Source organism: Mustela lutreola, chromosome 14 (assembly GCF_030435805.1).
Source record: "Mustela lutreola isolate mMusLut2 chromosome 14, mMusLut2.pri, whole genome shotgun sequence".
NCBI classification, from domain to species: domain Eukaryota; kingdom Metazoa; phylum Chordata; class Mammalia; order Carnivora; family Mustelidae; genus Mustela; species Mustela lutreola.
Window position 1 is genome coordinate 38,773,709 of NC_081303.1, and position 20,841 is coordinate 38,794,549.

Consider the following 20,841-nt stretch of genomic DNA (forward strand, 5'->3'; position numbering starts at 1 on the left):
TCAAACTTAACTTTCAATCAGTCTGTGTCAGGATAAAACAGGATTAGACCAAGCTTCCAGCTTGGTGCGCTGACGATGGAGAATTTTATGGATCAGAGTTTTATCTCTATTTACCCACAGCCCAGAGGAGGACAGACATCAAATCCACAGATCAGCATGCTCGAGGAGACATTTCTGTATCATTTTCTCAGAAACAGCACCAGTGGGCCTCCGGCAGAGGCACACGGCCCCGGAGTGGGAGGGAAGCGGGGTAGTGGCCTGGGCCGGGAGGCCAGCCTGCACACTTCGCAGATGAAACAGAAAGAAAAAAACCCAGCCTCATACTTTATTTGGAGGAGGAGCATGTTTACAGAAACAGGTTCTGTTTTGGAAAATAAACATATGGCTGCATTCTGGGAGTGGGAGCTACATCGTAACAGGCGTTGGGAGGGGACTTGCAACTCTCGAGACACACGGTCAAGGGACACCTTGAGATGCCAAGCTGAATGCTGCCTTGTAATCCTGTCCACCAGGAGACACGTCCGAGCATATCCGACCGTCCACAAAGTCCCGAACACGAGACACCCAGAGCACGGTGGTGCACCAGCCCGTGACACAGAAAATGACCGTGTTTCACCAAAGGACGGCTCAGGGCTGCTCAACCACACTTGTGGATGAGGTTCCAGGAAGTAGAATCTGCCTGTGTCCTTCCATTCCTCTCTCACGCATCCAGTACTGTGTCGGATTAAGGAAAAGCCCCCACGTGCCCCAGAGCCTGTCACACAGCAGCCGTGTTGCGTGGAGCAGACCGCAGGGCGAATCGGCGGGGGACATGCTTGCAAAGGCGGCAGGCAGTGGCCGCAGCACAAGTCACGGGATGCGGGGTCCAGGGGACATGTGTGGAGCCGCCCCACTCTGCAGCAGGGATAGCCAGACCCCTTCACCAGGGGTGAAGACCCCCTGGTCGCTGCTCCCCGAGAGTGCCCACCGCAGCATTGAGCCCAAGATGGATGATGCGAGTCACGGTCTCCATGTAGGTGAGCTGGAAACCCCCCGACGGCGCCACAGTCCGTCCCCTGGGGCCTCACTCCAAGGGGCGTGGCTCCCATCCTCGCAGGGACAGGAGAATCTTTGCGGCGTTGCTGGTCACGGGTCATCTTCCATTAGCGGGATCTCTGGGAGAGGACAGACAGTTACTAACTCAGCCGCAAGCATCGGGGATTAAAAGCTTGACTACAATATCAATGATTCCTGGTGTCAGTGAAAAGAAAATGTTAAGTTCTACACTTATCAGTTAATAATCACAGAAACCACTCCTCTGGTGGAAAATCTTACACCTAGCTCATGAAAAATGAAATGTTGAAAGACTTGATCCTGCGTGCACCGTGTGCTGTATGCCTCCCCAGGGACACAGCTGGGTCTCTTCCCCATTAGCTGTGAACAGCCAAGCACACGTGCCTGTTAGCTCCCGCCTGCTGAGAGCGCCCCTCCTGTATAAGGCTTCTCCGGGGCCACCCTACTGTACATACCCAGCCCCTGCTCATGTGCATGGTGACCGTCTCTGAGCGCCCCCAGAGCCCTGTCCAAAGCAGGAACAGGGAAGGAGGCATCCTGGTTCTCGTGGAGACTATGAAACCAAGAACTGGCCCCCGCAGCCCTCCCACTCTGGATGGCCGGGACACACACAGAGAGAGCAACAAGCAGCGGCTCAGGCTGCAGAGAGGCCTGGCGCCGAGTGCGGGGCCAACACTCACCATCTGCAATGTCGATGCCCGGACTGCTGGACGCCGTCTCTCCTGTCGTGCCAGCCCCCGTGTCCACGCTGTCAGGGTGCGTGCCCCCCAAGCACACAGAAGGTGAATACAGACTCTGGAGCAGCTCAGAGGAGGCTGAGCCGCTGTCACAGGCTTCTGACCCCCCCGTGCCCATGTCCATGTCCCCTGAGCCAGGGTATGCTGGGGGGCTCTGGTCGTCCACTGGCAAGGGGCAGGCCTGGCCCACGGAGGCCAGGTACCCTGGGCCTGATGCCCTCATACCTCCATTCACAGCCTCGTCGTAGGATGGAAGCATGACAGGCACACCGTCCACCACCACAAAGTCCGGGTCACTGCTGGAGCTCCGCGGGGGCCCCCTGGGTGAAGGAAAGCAGTGTCCACAGATCAGACAGCACATCCCCTGGATGGAGGCCACCAGTGCCCTCTGTGCCGCCGATGAGAGCCTACATGGAGCTCCTGCGGAAGGACCAGCCTCCTTCCTGGGCCCTCTCTGGCCCACGGCAGCGCTCTGTCCCACGGCCACATTCCGCCTGCAGCGTCCTCCTCGGTCTTGGGCCCCCATGCCCCCTTGGGGTTCCTCCTTCCCATCTCTGGCCTCTGTCTACTGGGCCCCCAGAGGACCCCTTGTGGAGCCTGCTGGGCATAGAAGATGCCACAGACTGACAGGAAACCAGCACCCCGTGCCCCACCAGGGAAGGGACCCCCTGTGCTACTGAGGCCATTTTGCTCACAATTTTAGTCAAAGGGATAAGAGGAAAGCTCTGAGACTTCCCTCACTGTCTGACCGGTGGGTTATGTGGGCCCAGCTCCAACCCCCAACCCAGCAGCCTCCTGATCCAGAGCCACATGGGGCCACCAGCAGGGGCCGTGTTCTCTGTGGGGCCGGGAGGGTCCCCCATGTGGCTCCAGCTGCTGGCCTCGCCCCTGCACATTCTGTCATCCCACAGGCCCCGTCTGACCACCTCTCTACACCTCTCTGGTCCCCATGGGGCCCCAGTGGCTGCAGGCGGCCAGTGGACTGGCTCCTCTGTGGGGCCCCCACGCGAGTGCTGCCGCCAGGACTAGACCAACCAGGAACGAAGACAGGCATCCGGCGGGCAGACCCTCGTTGCAGAGTGCTGGCAGCAGGGGCTCCGAAGCCCAAGGAAATGCCGTGTCCGGATGCAGCACTGGAGGAGGGCAGTGCCAGGCCCAAGTCTGCAGAAACGTGGGGTGCACTTCCAGAGAGTGAGAAGCAAGGCCCATGATCCCGGAAAACAAGGCGGGGATGAAAGACGAGCTCGCCGCCAGCCCTCGAGAGCCGCGAGCTCGCCACCAGCCCTCGAGAGCCGCTGGCTCTTGTCTTCATGCCCAGGACGAGCCAGTCCCCTTCCTCCGGGGCGCGCCCTGTCCACAGCCCCCACAGCGCTCAGCCCCTCCATGCGCTGGTTGAGCAGCTCTCCAGGGCCCACATCCGTGCGCCCAGGGAGGAGTCTGTCCTGGGCTTGCTCCGAGGAATGTGGTCTTCTACCCGGACAGCGGAGCATGGTTTTTCCCAAACCAGGGAGTTCTCTAAGACAGAGATTCTCACGCAGAAGAGTCTGGGGTCACTTTATAGACCCCTTGTGGAGCGGGTACCCTGAAGCCCCTCCTGGGGATGAAAAGCAGGAGTGACTGTCCGGACTCCCTTGGAGGCAAGGGAGGGAGGTGATTCATCAGAGACTCCTTCTCCACTACCAGCGCCCCCTTTGATGGGTGGCACGCACAGCTCTGGGGGTGACAGTGTCCCGTGTGCGAAGACACATGTTTTCTGGAAGTGAGAATTCCCCGAGGGGAGGCCAGCAAGGGCACAGGAGCCCTAAGACGCTCAGGACTCCGTGGAGGGAGGTGGCTGGAGGCAGCTGGTGTCAGGGAGGGTGGCCAGGGCACTGCCATCCGCCTCCGGATGGCCACACACTCATTGCTGGCTCTCCTGGCAACGTCTTCTCCCAGGAACAAGGCCGGCAAGCAGCTATGGTGACGGCCCTGTTGTCGCGGAGGAGCTGGTGTACTTGCTTCCTGGTGAACTGCTCTTCTGTGATGGCCATGGGGACAACAGAGGCATGAGCCCCAAGCATCTCCGTGCATGGGTGAGGCAAGGACTAGCAGGTCCTGCCCCTCCCCCATGCCTCACCCAGAACCAGGTCGCCCTCCAGAGACTTCCAGACAGGCTGTTCTTGAATCTCTGCTGTGTCACGCATCTTCACAGCATCTCCTAATTAGGTCCATAACTTTATCCGTCCTGTGGTCCCCATGTACATTGCGGGGATGGGAATGGGGTTGCAGGGGGCCCTGCATGATGGCAGTCCTGACTCTGTGCACCCCTTCACCATACCCCACAGTCCCGGGGTTCACAGGGAGGCGAGTCCCATCCAGCCCACGTGGCCCCAGACACCTGCTCCCAGCTCTCCCCCATCTGCCTGGCCTGATCCGGGACCCTCTGCTCTCACCACCACCACCCCCGCCTCTCCCACCCCAAAGCGCCAGAGCCCAGCACTCACCTAGTGGGGAAGTGGGCCTTGAACTTGGTCTGGAACATCCTGGCCAGGATGACGAGCAGCAGCACCAGCAGCACGCTGGTCGCCGTGAATGCCACGATCTTCCACGTAGTCAGGAGGGTCTCATGGGCGCTGGGCCATGTTTGCTCTGCCAGGGAGAGAACAGAGTGGCGTGTGAGCCCTCGGGACTGGGGTGGCCATGTGTCCCCGTGCTCGATGATCTGGGAAACAACATGCTTATCACATGCGTCTGGGGGCTCCCCACATGCAGAATCCATGGCCCACGCTCCTTTGGCACTGTGGCCTCTGCTGGTGCCCACGGACCCTCAGGGGCATGTTCCCCATGGGGCTGAGAGTAGGCGCCCAGCCGGAAACACTCCTGCCTCTCTGGCGGGGGAGGGTGAGCCCGTCTCCCCGGGGAAGTGAGCTTGCAATGCACCCCAGAAAGGTTGAAGAAAGGGACAGAGGGATGCAGGGTGAGCACGCCATGGCCCTCGCCCTCCACCGCCTCTGGCCATCAGCACACCTGCAAAAGGGGCAGCTGACGACCTTCCAAGGCACTTCCCACCCCTGCAGCCCAGGCTGCCCTATCTGCCCCCTACCATCCTCCCTTGCTGCCGCCACCTCCGAACACATCATGCTCGGACTCCCACTGCCATCCAAGGGCCTCCAAGGGCCCCGTGTCATGAGGCACTGCCCCCACAGACAATGGCCATCACTACTGCTGTGGCAGGAAACGCTGGGGTGAGTGGGCAGGGGTGGGCGTGCGGGACACGGTGGGAGGCTGAGTGCCTGGTCTCTGTCTCCCACTCACTACCTTGGACTCCTGAGGCCAGGGATTCACTATGTGCCAAGAAGCACCAATGTTTGCAAGGGTCCTGGGCGTTCATCTGAGAGACCAGGTGTTCCCTGAGATGCCATCCTCTGGGTTGTGACACACGTCCTCACACAGGAGAGGACGGCTGGGTTTGGGTTATACAGGAGAGAACAGCTGAGGTCCCTGCCCCCGGGAGGGACAGGCTGGAGGCAGACAGAAGCTGCTGTCCCTCCTCCCCAGGGACGGGCACACACGGAGAGGAGTCTCTGCGCCGTGTCCCTGACCCTGGCACTGGAGGGAGCACATGGCCGGTGGCCACCGAGCGCGGCATGGGCCAGGTGGTCCGTGCTTACCTGACTGGATGCAGTAGACCTGGTAGGAGGGGAACCACTGCCCGTACTGGCAAGTGATGTACTTGTAGTCGCTGGTGAGGCTGTAGCCGGCGTCGCAAGAGAATTCCACCACAGTCCCGTGGCTGTAGCGCTCACAGGGCCGCGGGTGGCAGACGAAATCACCATGAGTCACTGTTGGAGGCAGCGGGCACACTGGGGTGACAGGGAGAAGAGCAGCGTCAGCACCATGGCCCGCCCACTGGCCGGTCAGGACGCACATCCAGCAGGAAGGGGCGTCTGGACGTGCACCACCAGACCTCTCCCCCGTGGGGTCACCGGGAACCTGCTAAACACACTGAGCACAGGCGGCCGGCGCCGGCAGCCCCTGGTAAAGCAGAGCGTCATCTCCCACAGCGGAGAGCATGCGTGTCTCGGGGACGCCATCGAGAGACTGTGTTAATGACACGTGTCACCCGCCCAAAAGCCAGGTTGGTGAGATTAGCGTATTTACAGAGGAAGCCCGTATGACAGGAACAGCGAGCCCCAGTCTCCTCCTATGCTGCAGCCACCATGGGGGCTGTCCACCTCCCTGGGTGTCCCCATCCCGGTCCCCACAGGCCCTGCAGGGCATGAGGCTCAACCCTGCCGGCTGCATGCAGACCCCGGGCTGGCCCCTGCGGGACAGCAGGTGGTGTGGAAGGAGCCTGGGTCCTGGGCTTGGCTCGGCCAACACACACTGTGTGACCTCACGGAGGTCACACAGCCTCTCCCGGCCTTGACGCTCTTCCCAGTACAGTGAAAGCTTATCCTATCCTCCGCGATTTACGGTTTCTCCAACTCTTCTATTTTCCATTTTAGGGTAAGAAATCGTCATTTCCAGTTTCTTCTCAGGACTCAGAGCCGCCAATCTGCTTAAACATCCCCAGGAGACACAGCACAGATTCTATGGAGGCCTTCGTCAAATCTACATCCGTGGAAGCTCACCACCCAGCGCATGGGAGCCCCCACATGCAGACCATGTGTGCAGGGAGCCCCAGGGCCCACCAGAAAGATGGGTCCCCAGGCACAGAGCCGCTCACAGGTGTGGGGGTGAGAGGCCCCTTCACACCCTCTTCCAGGCCTGCAAACAACAGGCAGTGAGATCTGCCAGGCTCTTGGCGGAGATGGGGAAGCAGAAGCCCACGGGACCTGCCTGGCTGCTGAGTGGCCTCTCACCACTGAGCCTTCGTGTCCTCACCTATAGGACAGGAGAGTCTGGAGGCTGTTCTGACATCACGTGAGTGGGCAGCCAGGGCCAGCCAGGAGCCAAGAAGCTAGAGAGAGGAACGCCTGCGGGGACTGCTTACGTGCTGACAGAGAGCGGCAGGCCCCCTCCCATAGGGCAGACACATGTGGTGGTCCTGCTGCTGGGTCCCCAGCAGAGGCTGGAACTGGCCTGCAAAAGCCAGGGCCCAGGGAAACTCAGACACCACCCGGGATGTCCCAGGGCACAGGGGTTGGGACCCCAGTGCCAACCTCCCCACTGGCCCAGCCTGTAGTCTCTGAGCGGGGGCCTGGGAGAGGCAGCCTGCAAGGCAGTATAGGTCGCGGTTGGGGCCTGAGGTTGCAGGAGCCAGCAGGCAGGGTCAGGAATACTGCCCCGACTTGTAGGCAGAGGAGTGAACGCCGCCTTGCCAGAGCTGCCCAGGGGAACATACACATCTGCGGTGAGACCAGCCTAACTGGGACCTCCACCTGCGTCCCACCCCCCCACAGCCCAGAACTGCAAAGCACTGTGCCTAGGGGAGGCCCTTTCCATGGTCAGGGACACATGGGTCCATGAGATTCTTTCCCAGCAGGCACTCCAAGCAAGTTCCAGAGCCACTAGGATCAGAAACTACCAGAATGTTCCCTAGGCCCAGCGAGCCATGGTCACGGCAGGACTTCCTGGCCATGGTCTCAAGGACAAAGGACTACCCCATCACTGCATCAAACTGGACGCATAGGGTCCCACAACGTGTTACAGAATGACAAAGTTGAACAGATGAACCATCCAGCAGGGAAACCAAGGCGGTGTGGCACAAAAAAGCATGGGCTGTGGACATTCCCAGAGTTGTGTGCAAATTACAGCTCAGAGCTCACAAGCTCTGGCATGCTGGGCAGCTCGTCTGGGTTTTTGGGGTTTTAGCTACATCACCCACGTAATGAGGAGAACAAGTGATTCCTCACCCCTCGAGTGCCCATGAGGACTGGCAGGAACACGGAAGCAGCAAGACACAAATGCCCAGAGTGGCCCAGCTGGGAACCACCAGGTCCTGATGTAGCTGGGACACCCTCCCCCCGCCCCACCGGCATGCACGTACTGACGTGTCATAGCCACATCTGCTCTGAGGTCACGTGTGAGCCACCCCCTGGCAGAAGCCTCAGTCCCGACACCAGCGGCAGGTGCAGACGCACGCGCCCTGAAAAGGAAGTGTTTGCCTTCACAGCTTGCACCATCTCTGACAATCGTGCCTGAGTAACCATGAGCTTTGGGGCAAGGAAGCCCCCTGCCTGTGCGCTGTCAGGAGCCAAGATGGACAACGGAAGCATTAATTATAATCCAGCCAGCTGCGGGCCCTTCCTCTCCATCCCTCCGAGAGGCAGATGCGTCCACATGGACAGGCAGCACCCACCACAGGGGCCTCATGCAAATGGCAAGCTTTGCAAACCACCCACAGGTTCCTGGAAACTGCTAGTCAAAGAGCAACCACAGGCCCAGAGCTCCTGCTGGTCCACCCACCGGGACTCAGAACCCATGGTGGTGGGAACAGAGACTCTTCTGGAAGGCAGCTTCCCTCCATGTCTCGTACAGCTCCAGAAATCATGAGTTACAGGCAAGGACTTTGTGAGCCTTGGGGTCGGGACATCAGGTGGTTACAGGCTCTGCTGAGACAGCCGACACAGCATCCCTGTGTCATGCGCGAGGGGGTGAATGGGGCCAGGCACGAGGAAGAGGAGCAGGAGAGACAGGCTGTGGGTGGACTGAGCCCGCCGGGAGGTCCATGTGTCCCAGTCCCTTGCATGATGTGGGGACCCTGGGCCGAGGATGCCCCGACAGCAGGTAAAGCATCACTTCTGGGTCTGTTAGGTGGGTCCGTGGGGGAGACTCGTATCTGAGTCACAGATTGAGGTGGCCCTCCTGGTGTGGGGGCATCATCATCGTGCAGAAGGCCCAAACAGAATGGAGCAGAACGGCAAAGGGGGAGGAAATTGCTTTTTCTGCACAGCCTCTCCTGCATCCTTGGACACTGGGGACGCTGGTGCTCCACCTCCAGACTTGGACTGAATCACAGCAAGGGCACACCAGGACCTCAGGCTCACAGATGGCACATTGGTGCCTCCTGGGATGTCCTGGCTGCTATGATCTCTTGCACGTGCATGCTCACGCACACACACACGGTAGATTATACGCACTTTGATCATAGATGTGTACACGGTACATGCATAAGCACATCTGTTCCAGGGTCATGGGCACAATACGAACATATACACAGGGGTTACATATATACCGTATACACACAAGCACGCGCACATACACACATGCGTGATAGGATTCAACATGTGTACACAAGGCACACATGCACAGACAGTATCCACATACCATGTGTGTATGTGTAGTGATTACGTGTATGTACACAGTAGGGACACACACTAGGATTCCACGCATCACATACACGAACACAATCACAGATATACACTGTAGTGCACATTTGCACGCACCCTGCTGGGCCTGCTTCTCTCCAGAGCCCTTGACACCATGGTTTGGCCACATGGTTTGGTCTCCAGCCAGACCCCAACTCCAAAGGTCAGATTCGCTCCAGCAAATGGAGATAGGAAACTGCTAGGGCCCCCCTGAAGACTCAGCTGTTGTCTCCCCATTGTGCCCCAGAGTTGCAGGCAGGTCTGGAGCTCCTTCCCCTGGGGCAGTCGAACAGCCAGGAGAAGCTGCCGTCAGCGAAGCCTGACCACCACCTTGGCTGCAACGTAGCCCAGGCGAGAGGGGCTCTTGGTGCAGGATGCCTGGGAGGGAGCAGGCTACAGGGGAGCAGCTAGTCTCCACCATGGCCCATGGGACCGCAGCCCAATGCAGGCACCCTGACCATGTGCTTCTAGTCCACAACACGAGGAACCAATGAGAAATGGCTGTAGCAATCTGACCTTCAAGTTGACCTTGTTGTAACATCCAAGAGTGTTTTCAATTTCTTTCTTTCTTTTCTTTTTTAAAAGATTTTATTTATTTATTTGACAGACAGAGATCACAAGTTGGCAGAGAGGCAGGCAGAGAGAGAGAGAGAGGAGGAAGCAGGCTCCCCGCTGAGCAGAGAGCCTAATGTGGGGCTCGATCCCAGGACCCTGGGATCATGACCTGAGCCGAAGGCAGAGGCTTTAACCCACTGAGCCACCCATGTTTTCCATTTCTATTAAAATACAATTTTAATACCATCATATCTAATCATCTAAAGGGGAACGTCCACCAGGTCTTTGTTTTTCTGTTTTCTCTATAACCCATGTTTATCAAGTATTGTACAGCGATCAGTCTATACTGTGTTAGAAAACAGAAACCAAGCCGCTGGTTCCCTCAGTGTGGGCAAATGAGCAGCTCGGGCACCTCCATCACTGCACAACGAACACACAATGCCCACAGAGCAGGGAGGAGCTGGTTACAGGTACTGCTGGGAGGAACGTCCTGACAGAGGGCCAGGCACAGGACAGGGCCAGCGGGGCCAGGAGGAGTGGCAGGAATGGTGGCCCCAGGTCCAGAGAGGGGGTGGAGGGGTGGCTGGGCAGGAAGCCCAGGGTCTGGCCTATGTGTGCTGTGCACTCGGGGAACAGGGACAGGCACCACCACGTGAGATGGCCCACCGGGAGCAGGGACGGGCACTGCTGCATGAGACAGCCCGTCGGGGGCAGGAATGGGTACCCCTGAGAGAGATGGCCCACTGGGAGCAGGGATAGCAGCATTGAGGTTGTCGTGTGGCTCAGGCCACACCCAGGTGAGGAAGGAGGGGGCCTGGCCCAGGACTGGGGCAGTGACCGTGAGGAACACAGGATGAGACAGACATCAGTCCGTTCACACAACAGGACTGCTGAGGGTTGGAGTCTGGTACCGAGGGTGCCTCCCAGACTTCTGACATTCCGTGCCTGATAGTGGAGCTACGTGCCAGGAAGGGCTGTCCTGGTGGGTTTGCTCATTGCTGGAAAGTGGGCACCAAGGTCTGGCTTTGCCTGGGCTTGTCTCCACTAAGGGGAGAGTGTCCATGTGGGATGGGGCAGCTGTGGAGAGCGTCCACAGCTCACCTGAAGCTCTGGACTCAGAGCACTGAAATAAAACCACAGCATGGGGCAAACTCCCCTGAGGAGGGAGGGTCCCGGTCCAAACGCTGGAATCAGTCAGGGGCACGAGTGGTTGAGTGAACGGCCGCATCACGGGAGTCAAGGAAGGAGAGCACTTTGGGGAGGAGGGTGGCTCCCAGCAAGTAAGAAAGCTGGCAGCAGAAAAGCAACACCTGACTTGGCCACACGGAGCCCCTAGAAATCTCAGCAGAGGGGATGCTATTTAGGACTAAGCTGAGGGGGTGACACGGGTGGGTGCGGACGGTGCTCAGAGATCCCGGATGCCAGTGCTCCTGGCACGGGGATGGGCCAGCAGAAGTGGGTGGAAGGAAGCTCCCGAGGGAACAGACTGGCCCCCATAGGTATCCAAGGGGGAGCAGAGCTTTGGGTGGTCTGGCAGTGGCGGGCGAGTCCCTACAGAGGACTGAGAGGGAGGCCTGCGGGGGAGGCCTGGCCTGACCCTCTGGTCGCCCGCCTTAGTCCCCAGCCACGGACCTATCTCTCTCTGGGTGACAGAGGAGGACAAGCCCGTGGAGTCTGCGCCTCACGAACACAGAGCGTGCCGTGAGGATGGAAGCACGCGGGGTCCTACAGCCCGAGGCCACTAACTATCCTGGGAGTCACCCTGGAGCCGGGACAGGTACATTGCCCCGTGCATTAGTGCTCGTCCTGCGGGAGCCAAGAGCTGCGCACCAGGGCCGTCCACCTGCAGTGTGGGTACCGGGGAGCTGCTTGCCCCACACTGCCAGGTTGTCGCCAGGGTCAAAGCCACCCAGTGGCTGGGTACCTGTCAGTGGAACATGAGCTGATGTGACAAATACTACGTCCAGGCTGAGCCACGAAATGGGCCAAGCCTCGGGCTGACCACAGCAGAGACGACCCCCAGGGGTCCCAAGAAATGGGCCCCTGCAGCCCGAGTGACCAGGCCACATGCACAAATGCCACCACGTGAAAATCCACTTCCCCTCTGCTGGGGCCACGGAACATCTCTGGGGACACACTCCCAATCCACGGCCCACCAGCACTCGCCCACCTGCCATGGTCCTTGTCTCCATGTCTCTGAGCAGCACGATAGCGGTTCCTCCATCCTGCCGACATGTGGTGTCACCAGGGAGTGTGGCTTGGTGAGTCCCAACTAGGTCCTGGGCTCAGCAAGGTCTTTGGGGCTCCAGGTGAGTCTCAGGGCGGGATCCAATGTGAGGGTGTGGCCTCAGATGCTGGAAGAAGGCCCCATGCCCCATGGCTGGCTGGCAGCAGCCAGAAGAGCCAGTGTGAGAATGAGGTGGCCGTGGTGGCTGCGGTGGGTCTTCGCCTTCCGCCAGACCCGTGCTTCCAGCTACAGTACCCAGACCACCAGCTGGGGGTTCAGCCAGGAGCCCGTGGGAACACACAGCTCAGCGCCACCTGGTGGGGGTCCCACGCAAGTCAGACCATCCTGACACCCGGGAAGTGCTGCCCCAGACCTGGAGGAAACTGTGGCAAGCTTGCTCTGCGCAGGGCTGGGGAGCCTGGGGACGCGGTGGGAAAGCCGGCAGCTCCGAGCGGCCAGTGCCAATCATCTCGAGGCACCAAGCATGCTGTCTGAGCGGCGGCCTCAGGAGCAGGGGCGCAGGCCATGCTCAGACACACACAACGTCACCGTCTTGGCCATCAGTGGCCGGCAGGCTTCCAATAAAGAAAACTCCCTGTTTCCTCTGCATTTGGGTCACGATTCCAGGAAGCTGGAGAGAAGACCTCCAGGCCTAAGTCCCAGCTGTTTCCAAGGGGAAGCCTGAAACTTTGTCTTTCGCTCAGGGAAAGTCAGTGAATGTCCTGGAGCATGGCGTATTTTCCACTTCTGTTTTGCTGTAGCAACAAGGAAGGCCAACACATGTGTCCACCGAGGAAGCAAATGGCGGGGACGAGGCTGGGGCTCTGCTTTTCCACAGGCTGCAGGGAGCCTGGCGTCTGCTGCTCCGGTCCGAGCTGACAGATGGGTGAGGATCAGGACTGCGCAGCTGCCCTGGGCTGGGAGGGGGCATCAGCTCCATGTCATCGTGGGGCCGCCACACTGAGGGAGGGGGACAAAGATACACAGCACCCAGGCAGAGCGAGGACAGGTGTGCGGCTTTGTGATGGCTGGAGTGTGAGGCGGGCAGGGGCTGAGACACAGGGCCGCCGCGGGGAGCACGGGGAGGGCGTAGGACACATACGGCTTCTCTGCCCTCCTTGGCCGCAGGGATGGCTGATGGCGACTCTGGGGCTCTGATGAGGCAGCTCTTCCATCTCTGCAGTGACTGAGCTCTGAGGGCCTTCACCACCGCAGGGGAGACACAAAGCACAAAGAGATCCATGTGTCAGCCTTCTCACGTCTGCAAACCTTCTCCGAATGAGGGTTCCCTCGGGCCGGAGACCCTGCTGGAACTGGGGCATCTTCTCTGAAAGGGGAAGCCGGCAGAGGTACAGGATGAAGAGGAGTGCATCCCGCCGGCGTGGGTCTGCTCTGCCCCTGCGGGCGGTCAGCCAACCCTCCCACCATCAGACCCCGCCCCAGGTCAATGCTGTCAGGGTGTCGGGCCGTGTTCAGATTCTCCTTCCACGACAAAACTAGCCTACTGAGTATTCTGACCCTCCAATTTCCATCCCATTGGTGCCTTCTCATTCTTGCTACTCAGAAATCCTCATGGATGAGAAGTAAGGGCTTGCATGGTGCGCTTGCGAGCGTGGGCACGGCTCTACGTTACATGCGGAAAATAAACCGCCACGTCTTCCGCTCACAAAGATGCTTCGAAGGTTTCCACGGTGTGTCCCAGCCACTGGGCCATTCTGCAAGAAGTGCCCTGTGCTCCTAGCACCAGAACCAATCTGGGAAGTGCTGGCCGCGATGCTGTGGGCAGGAGAGGACACAAAGGAGCAGCTGGCCAGCAGCCAGTCGGCAGAGCAGGGGTCAGGGTGGAGAGGGCGGGACTGCCGGGGATCCAGGACCCCCCACAGCCACTCCATGCCCAGGTTCAAATCCTGACCAGACACAAGCCACCCCACGGCGTCTGCCTCCCCTTGTCCTGAGCCAGCGTGCCCACCACCCATGACACAGAAACGGTACCATCCGTGCAGTAGGATCTGTACAAATGAGAAAGGAGACCTGGGCTTTTGATGGCTACTGTGACCGATCATCACGTGACGGGCAGTGAAGTCAAACATAAGCAGAAAGCACAACCACAACTCCACAGGTACCCACCCTGAGGGACGCTGACCTCATAGACCCTGAGAGCTGCATGCACACCGCCCCACCTAATCCCAATGACCCCCATGCATGGCGGGTTCCTTGTGGCCTCACTTGCACAGGTAAGGGAAGCAGGGCTCAGCAGGGTGAGGTCATTTACCCAAGGTCACTCAACAAATAAACTGCCAAGCTAGGATCTGACCTTAAATGAGGTTACTCTGGATCCTCACTCCCTCCTGAGTCCTGCATGGGGTCTCACATGTGCCTCAGGGAAAGGTGTGTAGGCCACCCAAGGGCAGATGTCTGAGCAGCAATTTCTTTATCTGCTGGGCTGTGCGGGGGCAGATCAGAGGTTGAAAGAGGCAGAGGAAGAGGAGGTGGGGGAGACCCCTTGCCTCCAGGGGCACAGCGGGTGCTGTGCGCTGGGCCCAAGGGGACACAAATCTGGGGCAGTGTTGAGGACAGGGTCCCAGGGAGGCTGGTCAATGGGCTGGGGACACCTTGAAGAAAATCTTTCCAAACTGGAAGCAGGTGGAGGGGAGACAGAGGGTGTCTGTTTCCCCCTAAGCCAAGGGAGAACATGAGCTGCAGGTTAAACTGTCCCTAAGAAAACCATGCTGGAGTCCTAAGTCCAGGCACCCGTGAGCAAGATCTCTGGAAACTCAACTTGCATGCTGCGATGAAATCAGATTACGGGGAGGTCCTCCTGCAGGAGGGGCAGCCCTCATTCCAGCGTGACTGGAGTCCCTGCGGGAAGGGCGCACTGCAGCTCTGGGAGGACGAGCGAGGGACGCCGAGGCCATGCTGGGAGCCTGACGAGGCAGGGAGCGGACCTACCCTGGGTCTCAGAGGGAACATGGCACTGTGAACTCTTCCCAGATTTCCAGAAAGGCGAGAACATCTGACCCTGCTGTGTAAGTCACTTGTGCACCATGCTTTGTGAACCTCAGGCGAGGAACACAAGCCGCGCTGGGCCTGCAACTGAGGTTGAGTCCCCAGGTCCCCAGGAAAGCAGCCCTCCAGACCAGGAGGGTTTCCTGGCTCACATCAGCATCCTTGCAAAACAACAAGACACTGAGATTTCCTCAAAGGGCACTAAACCAGCTGCATGCCCCACAGTGGCCAGGCACAGGGGATAGGAGCAGGGCAACTGGGGAGTGAATTCACAGGCCTCCAACCCTCCGTGGGCTGTGTCAGCAGAAACCAGGCTGGGAAGCACTGCCTCTAGGGACAAGACAGAGTCACCCAGAGTCAACACAAAGGGACCGTGTCCTGATAATGTCAGGCACAGCATAGCCAGGTCCCCCGACGCTCCTCAGCTGGGGCGGGCTATAGAATTCTGGGCTGCTGTGCTTCCTAGAAAATCACTTTTCTTCCTGAGCCAAAACAATATCCCCCGGGTTAAGGTATTTGTGGTAGGAAAACACGGATGGAGGTTCACTTGTGATTGCCTTTGTTCAAACTCCAGTGACTGCCCCCTTCTCGACGCCTCTCCCCGCGCGAGGAAGACAAGTGCTGGAAACCGCATTAGAATCTCATCCATCAGGATGCACTGGCCAGAACGTAAGCCAGGCCCCCAGGAGAAGAATGAGCTGTCCCTGCCACAGAAAACTGGGTGAATTTAGAGTCAGGCACCATCTTTTTGCAAGAACAAAACCAAGAACAATGAGAATTGCTTTTCCTGCACAAAAAGAGAAAGAGACTATGAATGCAGGCAAGACAGTGACAGGTTCTACAGAAACAATGAATGATTCGAAACCCTGAGATACATGCAGAAAGGTAGGACGGGTTGACCAGCCTGTCCTCCAAATGTCTAATTACTAGGGGAAAAGCAGGACCCTCTGGCAACCATCAGTGAAGAAAAGTAGGGAGGGAGTGGCTCCCAAACCACCCCCCAGGATACCCGGATGTTCCCAGGGCTGCCACTGCCACCTGCTGGGGGGTTTATGGCCTTCTGTGCTGACCTGACTGCCAGAGGTTTTCCTACTCTGCAAGTAGGTTTTCCCACTTGCATGAAATACAAGGCACGGAACTTCGCAGACAGCAGAGAAAGAAAGAAACGCTGCCTGGAGCAGCAGCGAATGGGGAGATATTCTGGAGTTTGGGGACAAACAGCGAGATTTTCCCATTTGTCCCAGGATGAAATTTCTGAGCATGACATGGTCACTCTGTCAACGTGACTGGTGGCTCAGACCCGGGGTGCAGCTTTGTGGCTGTGAGTCCCACACTCCTTTCAGTGACTGGACATATGAACAGCACAACGGAAAGACCTCAGCTCCCACGTCTGCAAGCTTCTCCAAATTCAGAGGCGGTTATAAGGCAGAGCAAGAACCATCTTGGTGACAGCCACAAGCCCGCCCTGGCCTGAGTTCCCTGGAAGGTGTGGGAATCAGACCCGTTGAGAAGCATGAGCCCGGGAGACACTGCTGCCAGGCTCCCGCCATGGATGCATGGCTTTGCAGCAGAATGCTGGCCACTGGTCCCTCATGGCACTCCACACTGGGGGCCTCATCAGACCCACAGCGCCAGCAAGGAGGGTGTCCAGTGTCTGATTTGCTCACTGGCCAGGGATGCACCCTCAGCCCCGAGCCCCGCATCCAAGACTTTCCCCACGAAGACGTGAACGAGGGGCCTGGCTTCAGAACCCACCCCCACGGGCCGGGCTACCTGCGGGTGGGAGCCAAGGGAGGGAGGGCTGCAGCTGGATGGGACCCCATCCCTGGAGTGGTTCGAGTCCTCCTTTGTGTCCTTTGGTTCCTATTAGGCGGAAAAGCCACTCCAGGGTTCGGCTGCCTTTGCTGGCCTTTCCTGGTACCTCTGACTTCCACGTAAATCTCTTTACTCGAATGAGGTGGGAAACCAGCTCTCAGAGTCCAGGAACGCTGCGGCACCCACGGCCACTCGTTCCTACCGAGGCTGGAGGGCAGGCAAGGTGCTGCGAGGGGCCTCCAGCAGCTCAGGCCGCGAGGTGGGCGGAAGCGCGGGGCTGCCAGGCCAGGGGCCATGCAGCTCCAGGGAAAGGAGCCCGAGGAGGAGACAAGGGAGCCCAGGGACCCCGTCCTCCTGGAGCAACCAGGACCAGGCCTTCTGGCTCTGAGTCCAGAAAGACCAGTGTTTCTGGATTCAGTGTAGAAGGGGAAACAGCTAATGAGGGTTCTTGATGCCACAGCACGGCTGGCTCCTGAGCAGGGAAGAGTGTGACCAGGAAGGCAAGGGGTTGCTGCAGCCAAAGTACTTGCTGCAAGAGAGAGGAAAACATGAGCACAGTGACCCCGGGAAACGCTGGAGCACCCCTGCGATCGCCCGGCGGGGACGTGAGAGCCAAGCGTGGACACGTACCACGATGACCGACAGCTGCTTGCGAACAGTGAGCAAGACTGCTTGTGTTCTGCATTTCCTCCTGAGAGGGAGGCTGTGCTGGGATCACGCCGTACCTGGCACAGGCACTTCTGATACCAGCAAACGGGATGGCACAAGGGGCTAAGGTAAGCGCCAGGGAGCCTCGCACATTCTCAGTGCCCACGCCGCTCCCGCGGGCTCCGCGAGCCGAGGTCATCTGCTCACGGGGCAGCGAGAGCCCCAGCCAGCCTCTTTTCCAGGCCAGGACGCACGTTTGTCTTCGCAGAACATGGATGAGTCTCCCATGTTTGAGAGTAAGACCTAAAAATGCTGTCAGACTTTAATCTAGGCCGGGTTCCTATCGAGGACTCTAAGTTAACCTGCTCACACTCTGGCAGGCTAGCAGCCGAGGACACGGGCTGAGACAGCCGGTGACTTCGCTCTCTGGCCTCAAGGTCCTTGGGACGCAGAACCAGAGGAGCGACACACGCTTTACTGCAGCAAAAGCTCTTCCTGCGAGCAAACCCAAAGTGGAAGCACAGCGTGTGAACAAGAAGCACAGAACGTTGGCGTGGGGGTGCAGGGACACAGCCCAGTCTGGCCACTGCTTTCTGGGGAGCCCCCAGACCTCGGGGTGTCTAGGCGAGAGGCCGGAGCCTGAGCCCGTGCTACCTGGCCCCGTGGAAACCTTTTACACGCAGGAGAGAACACGAGAGAAGGGTGCAGGTAGGCGAGCAGATAAAGCAGAAACCCTCTGTCTTCCCTTGAGCCAAAGCCCCATTGCTGCACTGGGGAGAAAAGAGAGAAGAAAACCACTCACTGCTCTTCTTCCTCTTCTGATTCCATTTCACACCGAATGCAGGGGCGGCTGGGTCAGGGGTGAGTCTAGAGGGAGCTGGAGAGCCCAGGGGAGGCTCACAGGCCCAGAGGACCACACGGTTGGCCAACGCGTATGTTCTGGGTGGTGGGAGGTCTTTGCAGGTCCCTGCTGGTGCCACGCCAGCTGAGGGGAGTGCAGGTTCCACGGGCTTCAGAGCACCCCAGCCGCTGCACCACAGCCCTCCCAGGAAGGAGGGAGGGAAGGCGGAAGAACACTCCAGCACCATCACCTCTCCTGCGGCTTGGGTTAAATCACAGCGTGTATCTTCCCTCCTCTGAAACCTCCTCCAGAATGGAGAACCAGGGTGCCAGGAACAGCAGTGCAGCAGAGAAGCCAGCACAGAGCCGTGGAGGGAGTACCCCTGCGGAGTGAGTCCTGGCTGTTCGCATGGGCTCCCAGACCTGTTTCTCTGGGCAGAGAGCGAGTAAGAATGCCTGGAGTGGTTCCGAGGCTGAATAAAGATGTGGAGTGACATGGCTGGTGCCAAGATGACCCTCAGCAGACACGGCTCCCTTCCCAGGGATGCAGACCCAAGGCTGACGGGGTGGGCGCAGGAAGTCTGGGGCAGTGCACTCTGGGTAAGAGCAGAGTCCCACAGTGTGGAGCCGGGAAGGGGCCTGGGGACCACCTCCCCGCCAAGTCAGGTCCCTCTGCATGGGAGGAAGGGACTCAGGGAGTGAGGCTTAGAACCCAGAGCCTGACCTCTAGCAGACACACTGGGTCCTAGCGTACCTGAGGGGCTGCGGTCTCAGAGCGTGCATGGGCAGGACCCCCTGTGAATCGGTAACCTTGGGCAAGCTTGGAGGCCGCTGGAGCCTGTTTGCACTCTGCCGGGCGGCTCCATGCCTCTCACTGTGCTTGTCAGGATGAGTGACCATGTATTAACAGCCCCTCTGCAGCCGGCGGAGGGAACCAAGGACGTTCGGTTGCCTGAGCTCCCGCTGGTGCCAGCGAGGAATGCAGGGTGCCCCCGGAGCCATGCTGCCCGAAGGAAAGGGAGTTCTGGAGGTTGCCCTTCCTGGTGCAAAGTGCAAGGGAGGAAGAACGGGACAGAGAGCCATGAGGGCCCCACGTGAGGGACTTGCACACCCGGCCGGGCCTGGGACACGGCCACTCAGTTCTGTCCATGCTGCTTTATTTCTGCAAAGGAGGCACTGGGGCATGTGGGGTCGGGGACAAAGTCTCTCCGGAGACGTCTGAGGCATCCCCAACTCCGAATTCCATGACTGATGGTCCAGACTCAGCACCAGTCAATCCCGCGGTGACTCGGTCCCACCAGTTCTGTTGAACTACTTAAAACCCAGGGCAGGAGAGTGTCCAGGTAATGAAGGGACACAGTTCTGCACTTTCTGAGGCTCGTGTGTAGGAGGGCAGAGAAAGCCTATACTCCCCAGCTTGCTGGTCTGGGCGGGGGGCGGCAGGAGGGGCACCAGCCCCACACGGAGACCGTCCCAACTGGTTGGCAGGTAACACAATGACACACGATCGCATCCCAGATGAACCCTTCATGTGCTCGGACTTTTCCTCGTGTAAGATCGGAAGGATACAGGCCCAGTGGGGCTGGAATGGCCTGAGTGTATCCTGGATCTCAAGGAGGCCTCAGGCTGCCCTGAGCAGGGCAGGTCCCATGTGACAAGGCCCCGACTTCCTGCTGCCTGTCTCCTGCCCCCTTCATGGGTTCACTTCACGGCTGCAAGGTGCTTCCTGCCAGGGAAAGTATATGGGGTCCTCTGGGACCTGAGGGGGTTGGACAATGCCTCCATGTCCACACTAGCTTTCAGTGTTGATCCTAAATCAGAACATTTCCAGGGATTTCACATTCGGCTGAACAGCGATTTTCGGACTCTTGTTTTTGTTCTTTCTCTGGAGAAGGCTGTGTGCCTACACAGGTCCTCTAGGCGCTGGCGGGTTCTCAGGACATCAAAATGCACATTCCCTGTAATCAGGTCTGAAACCGGCCGGTGAAGGGCAGAAACCAGCCGCTGGCATCCTCAGCTGTGGACTGGTCAGATGTAGAAACTCCGATGTCCAGCTTCTAATAAGGTCCAGCTTGCCTGTTCCTGGGAAAATGCCTGTGGAGGAGATCTGCATGGGGAGCCCCTGCCCCAGTCATGGCAAGTGGAGTGACTGCATCCCTATTTGGGAAAAACAAGCACAAGAACCCCCAGGCGCCCCACCTTCATGGACGGATGGCTGTGTGCCCGCCTCTTCCTTCCTTCTGTGGAGTCTATGACACAACATTACACCAATTGTGCAACACAGGGACTGGAAGTCTACACACACCCCACAATGGCCACCACAGTGAGCCTGGCAACCAGAGTTTCTTAGAGTCCACATTTAAGTGAAATCATGTGGTATTTGGGTCTTTGCCTGATACTTAGTACCCTCTGGTCCATCCAAACCGTTCCAAATGCCAAGATCTCATTCCTAATTTGACAGCTCACCAATGTTCCACTGCATACACACATACCACAACTTCTTCATCCACTCATCACTTGATGGACACTCAGGCTCATCTGTATCTTGGCTGTTCTGGATAACGCTGCTGCAAACATGGGGTGCATGTTTCCCTTCGCATAGATTTTCATTTGCTTTGTGTAAATACCCAGAAGTGTGATTCCTGGATCATAGGGTAGTTCTATTTCC

General features: G+C 58.7%; 1 protein-coding gene across 4 annotated transcripts in view; it reads right to left on the reverse strand.

Annotated features, from left to right (window-relative positions):
- Positions 1–310: 310 nt before the first annotated feature.
- SUSD4 (sushi domain containing 4) overlaps positions 311–20,841 on the reverse strand; it is a 78,314-nt gene continuing 57,783 nt past the window's right edge. For 2 of the 4 annotated variants that reach the window (XR_009347417.1, XR_009347418.1), the window contains 4 exons: positions 5,441–5,632; positions 4,274–4,418; positions 2,826–3,807; positions 1,996–2,110 (listed from right to left, as the gene is read on the reverse strand). Coding sequence is in view for 2 of the 4 variants with exons in the window: in XM_059145859.1 (XP_059001842.1) it covers positions 1,126–1,154; positions 1,734–2,110; positions 4,274–4,418; positions 5,441–5,632 (743 nt within the window). In the remaining 2 variants the exon portion in view is untranslated. Of the gene's footprint in view, positions 1,155–1,733; positions 2,111–2,825; positions 3,808–4,273; positions 4,419–5,440; positions 5,633–20,841 lie in introns of those variants that run through there. The other 2 variants (XM_059145860.1, XM_059145859.1) reach the window with 2 other exon arrangements.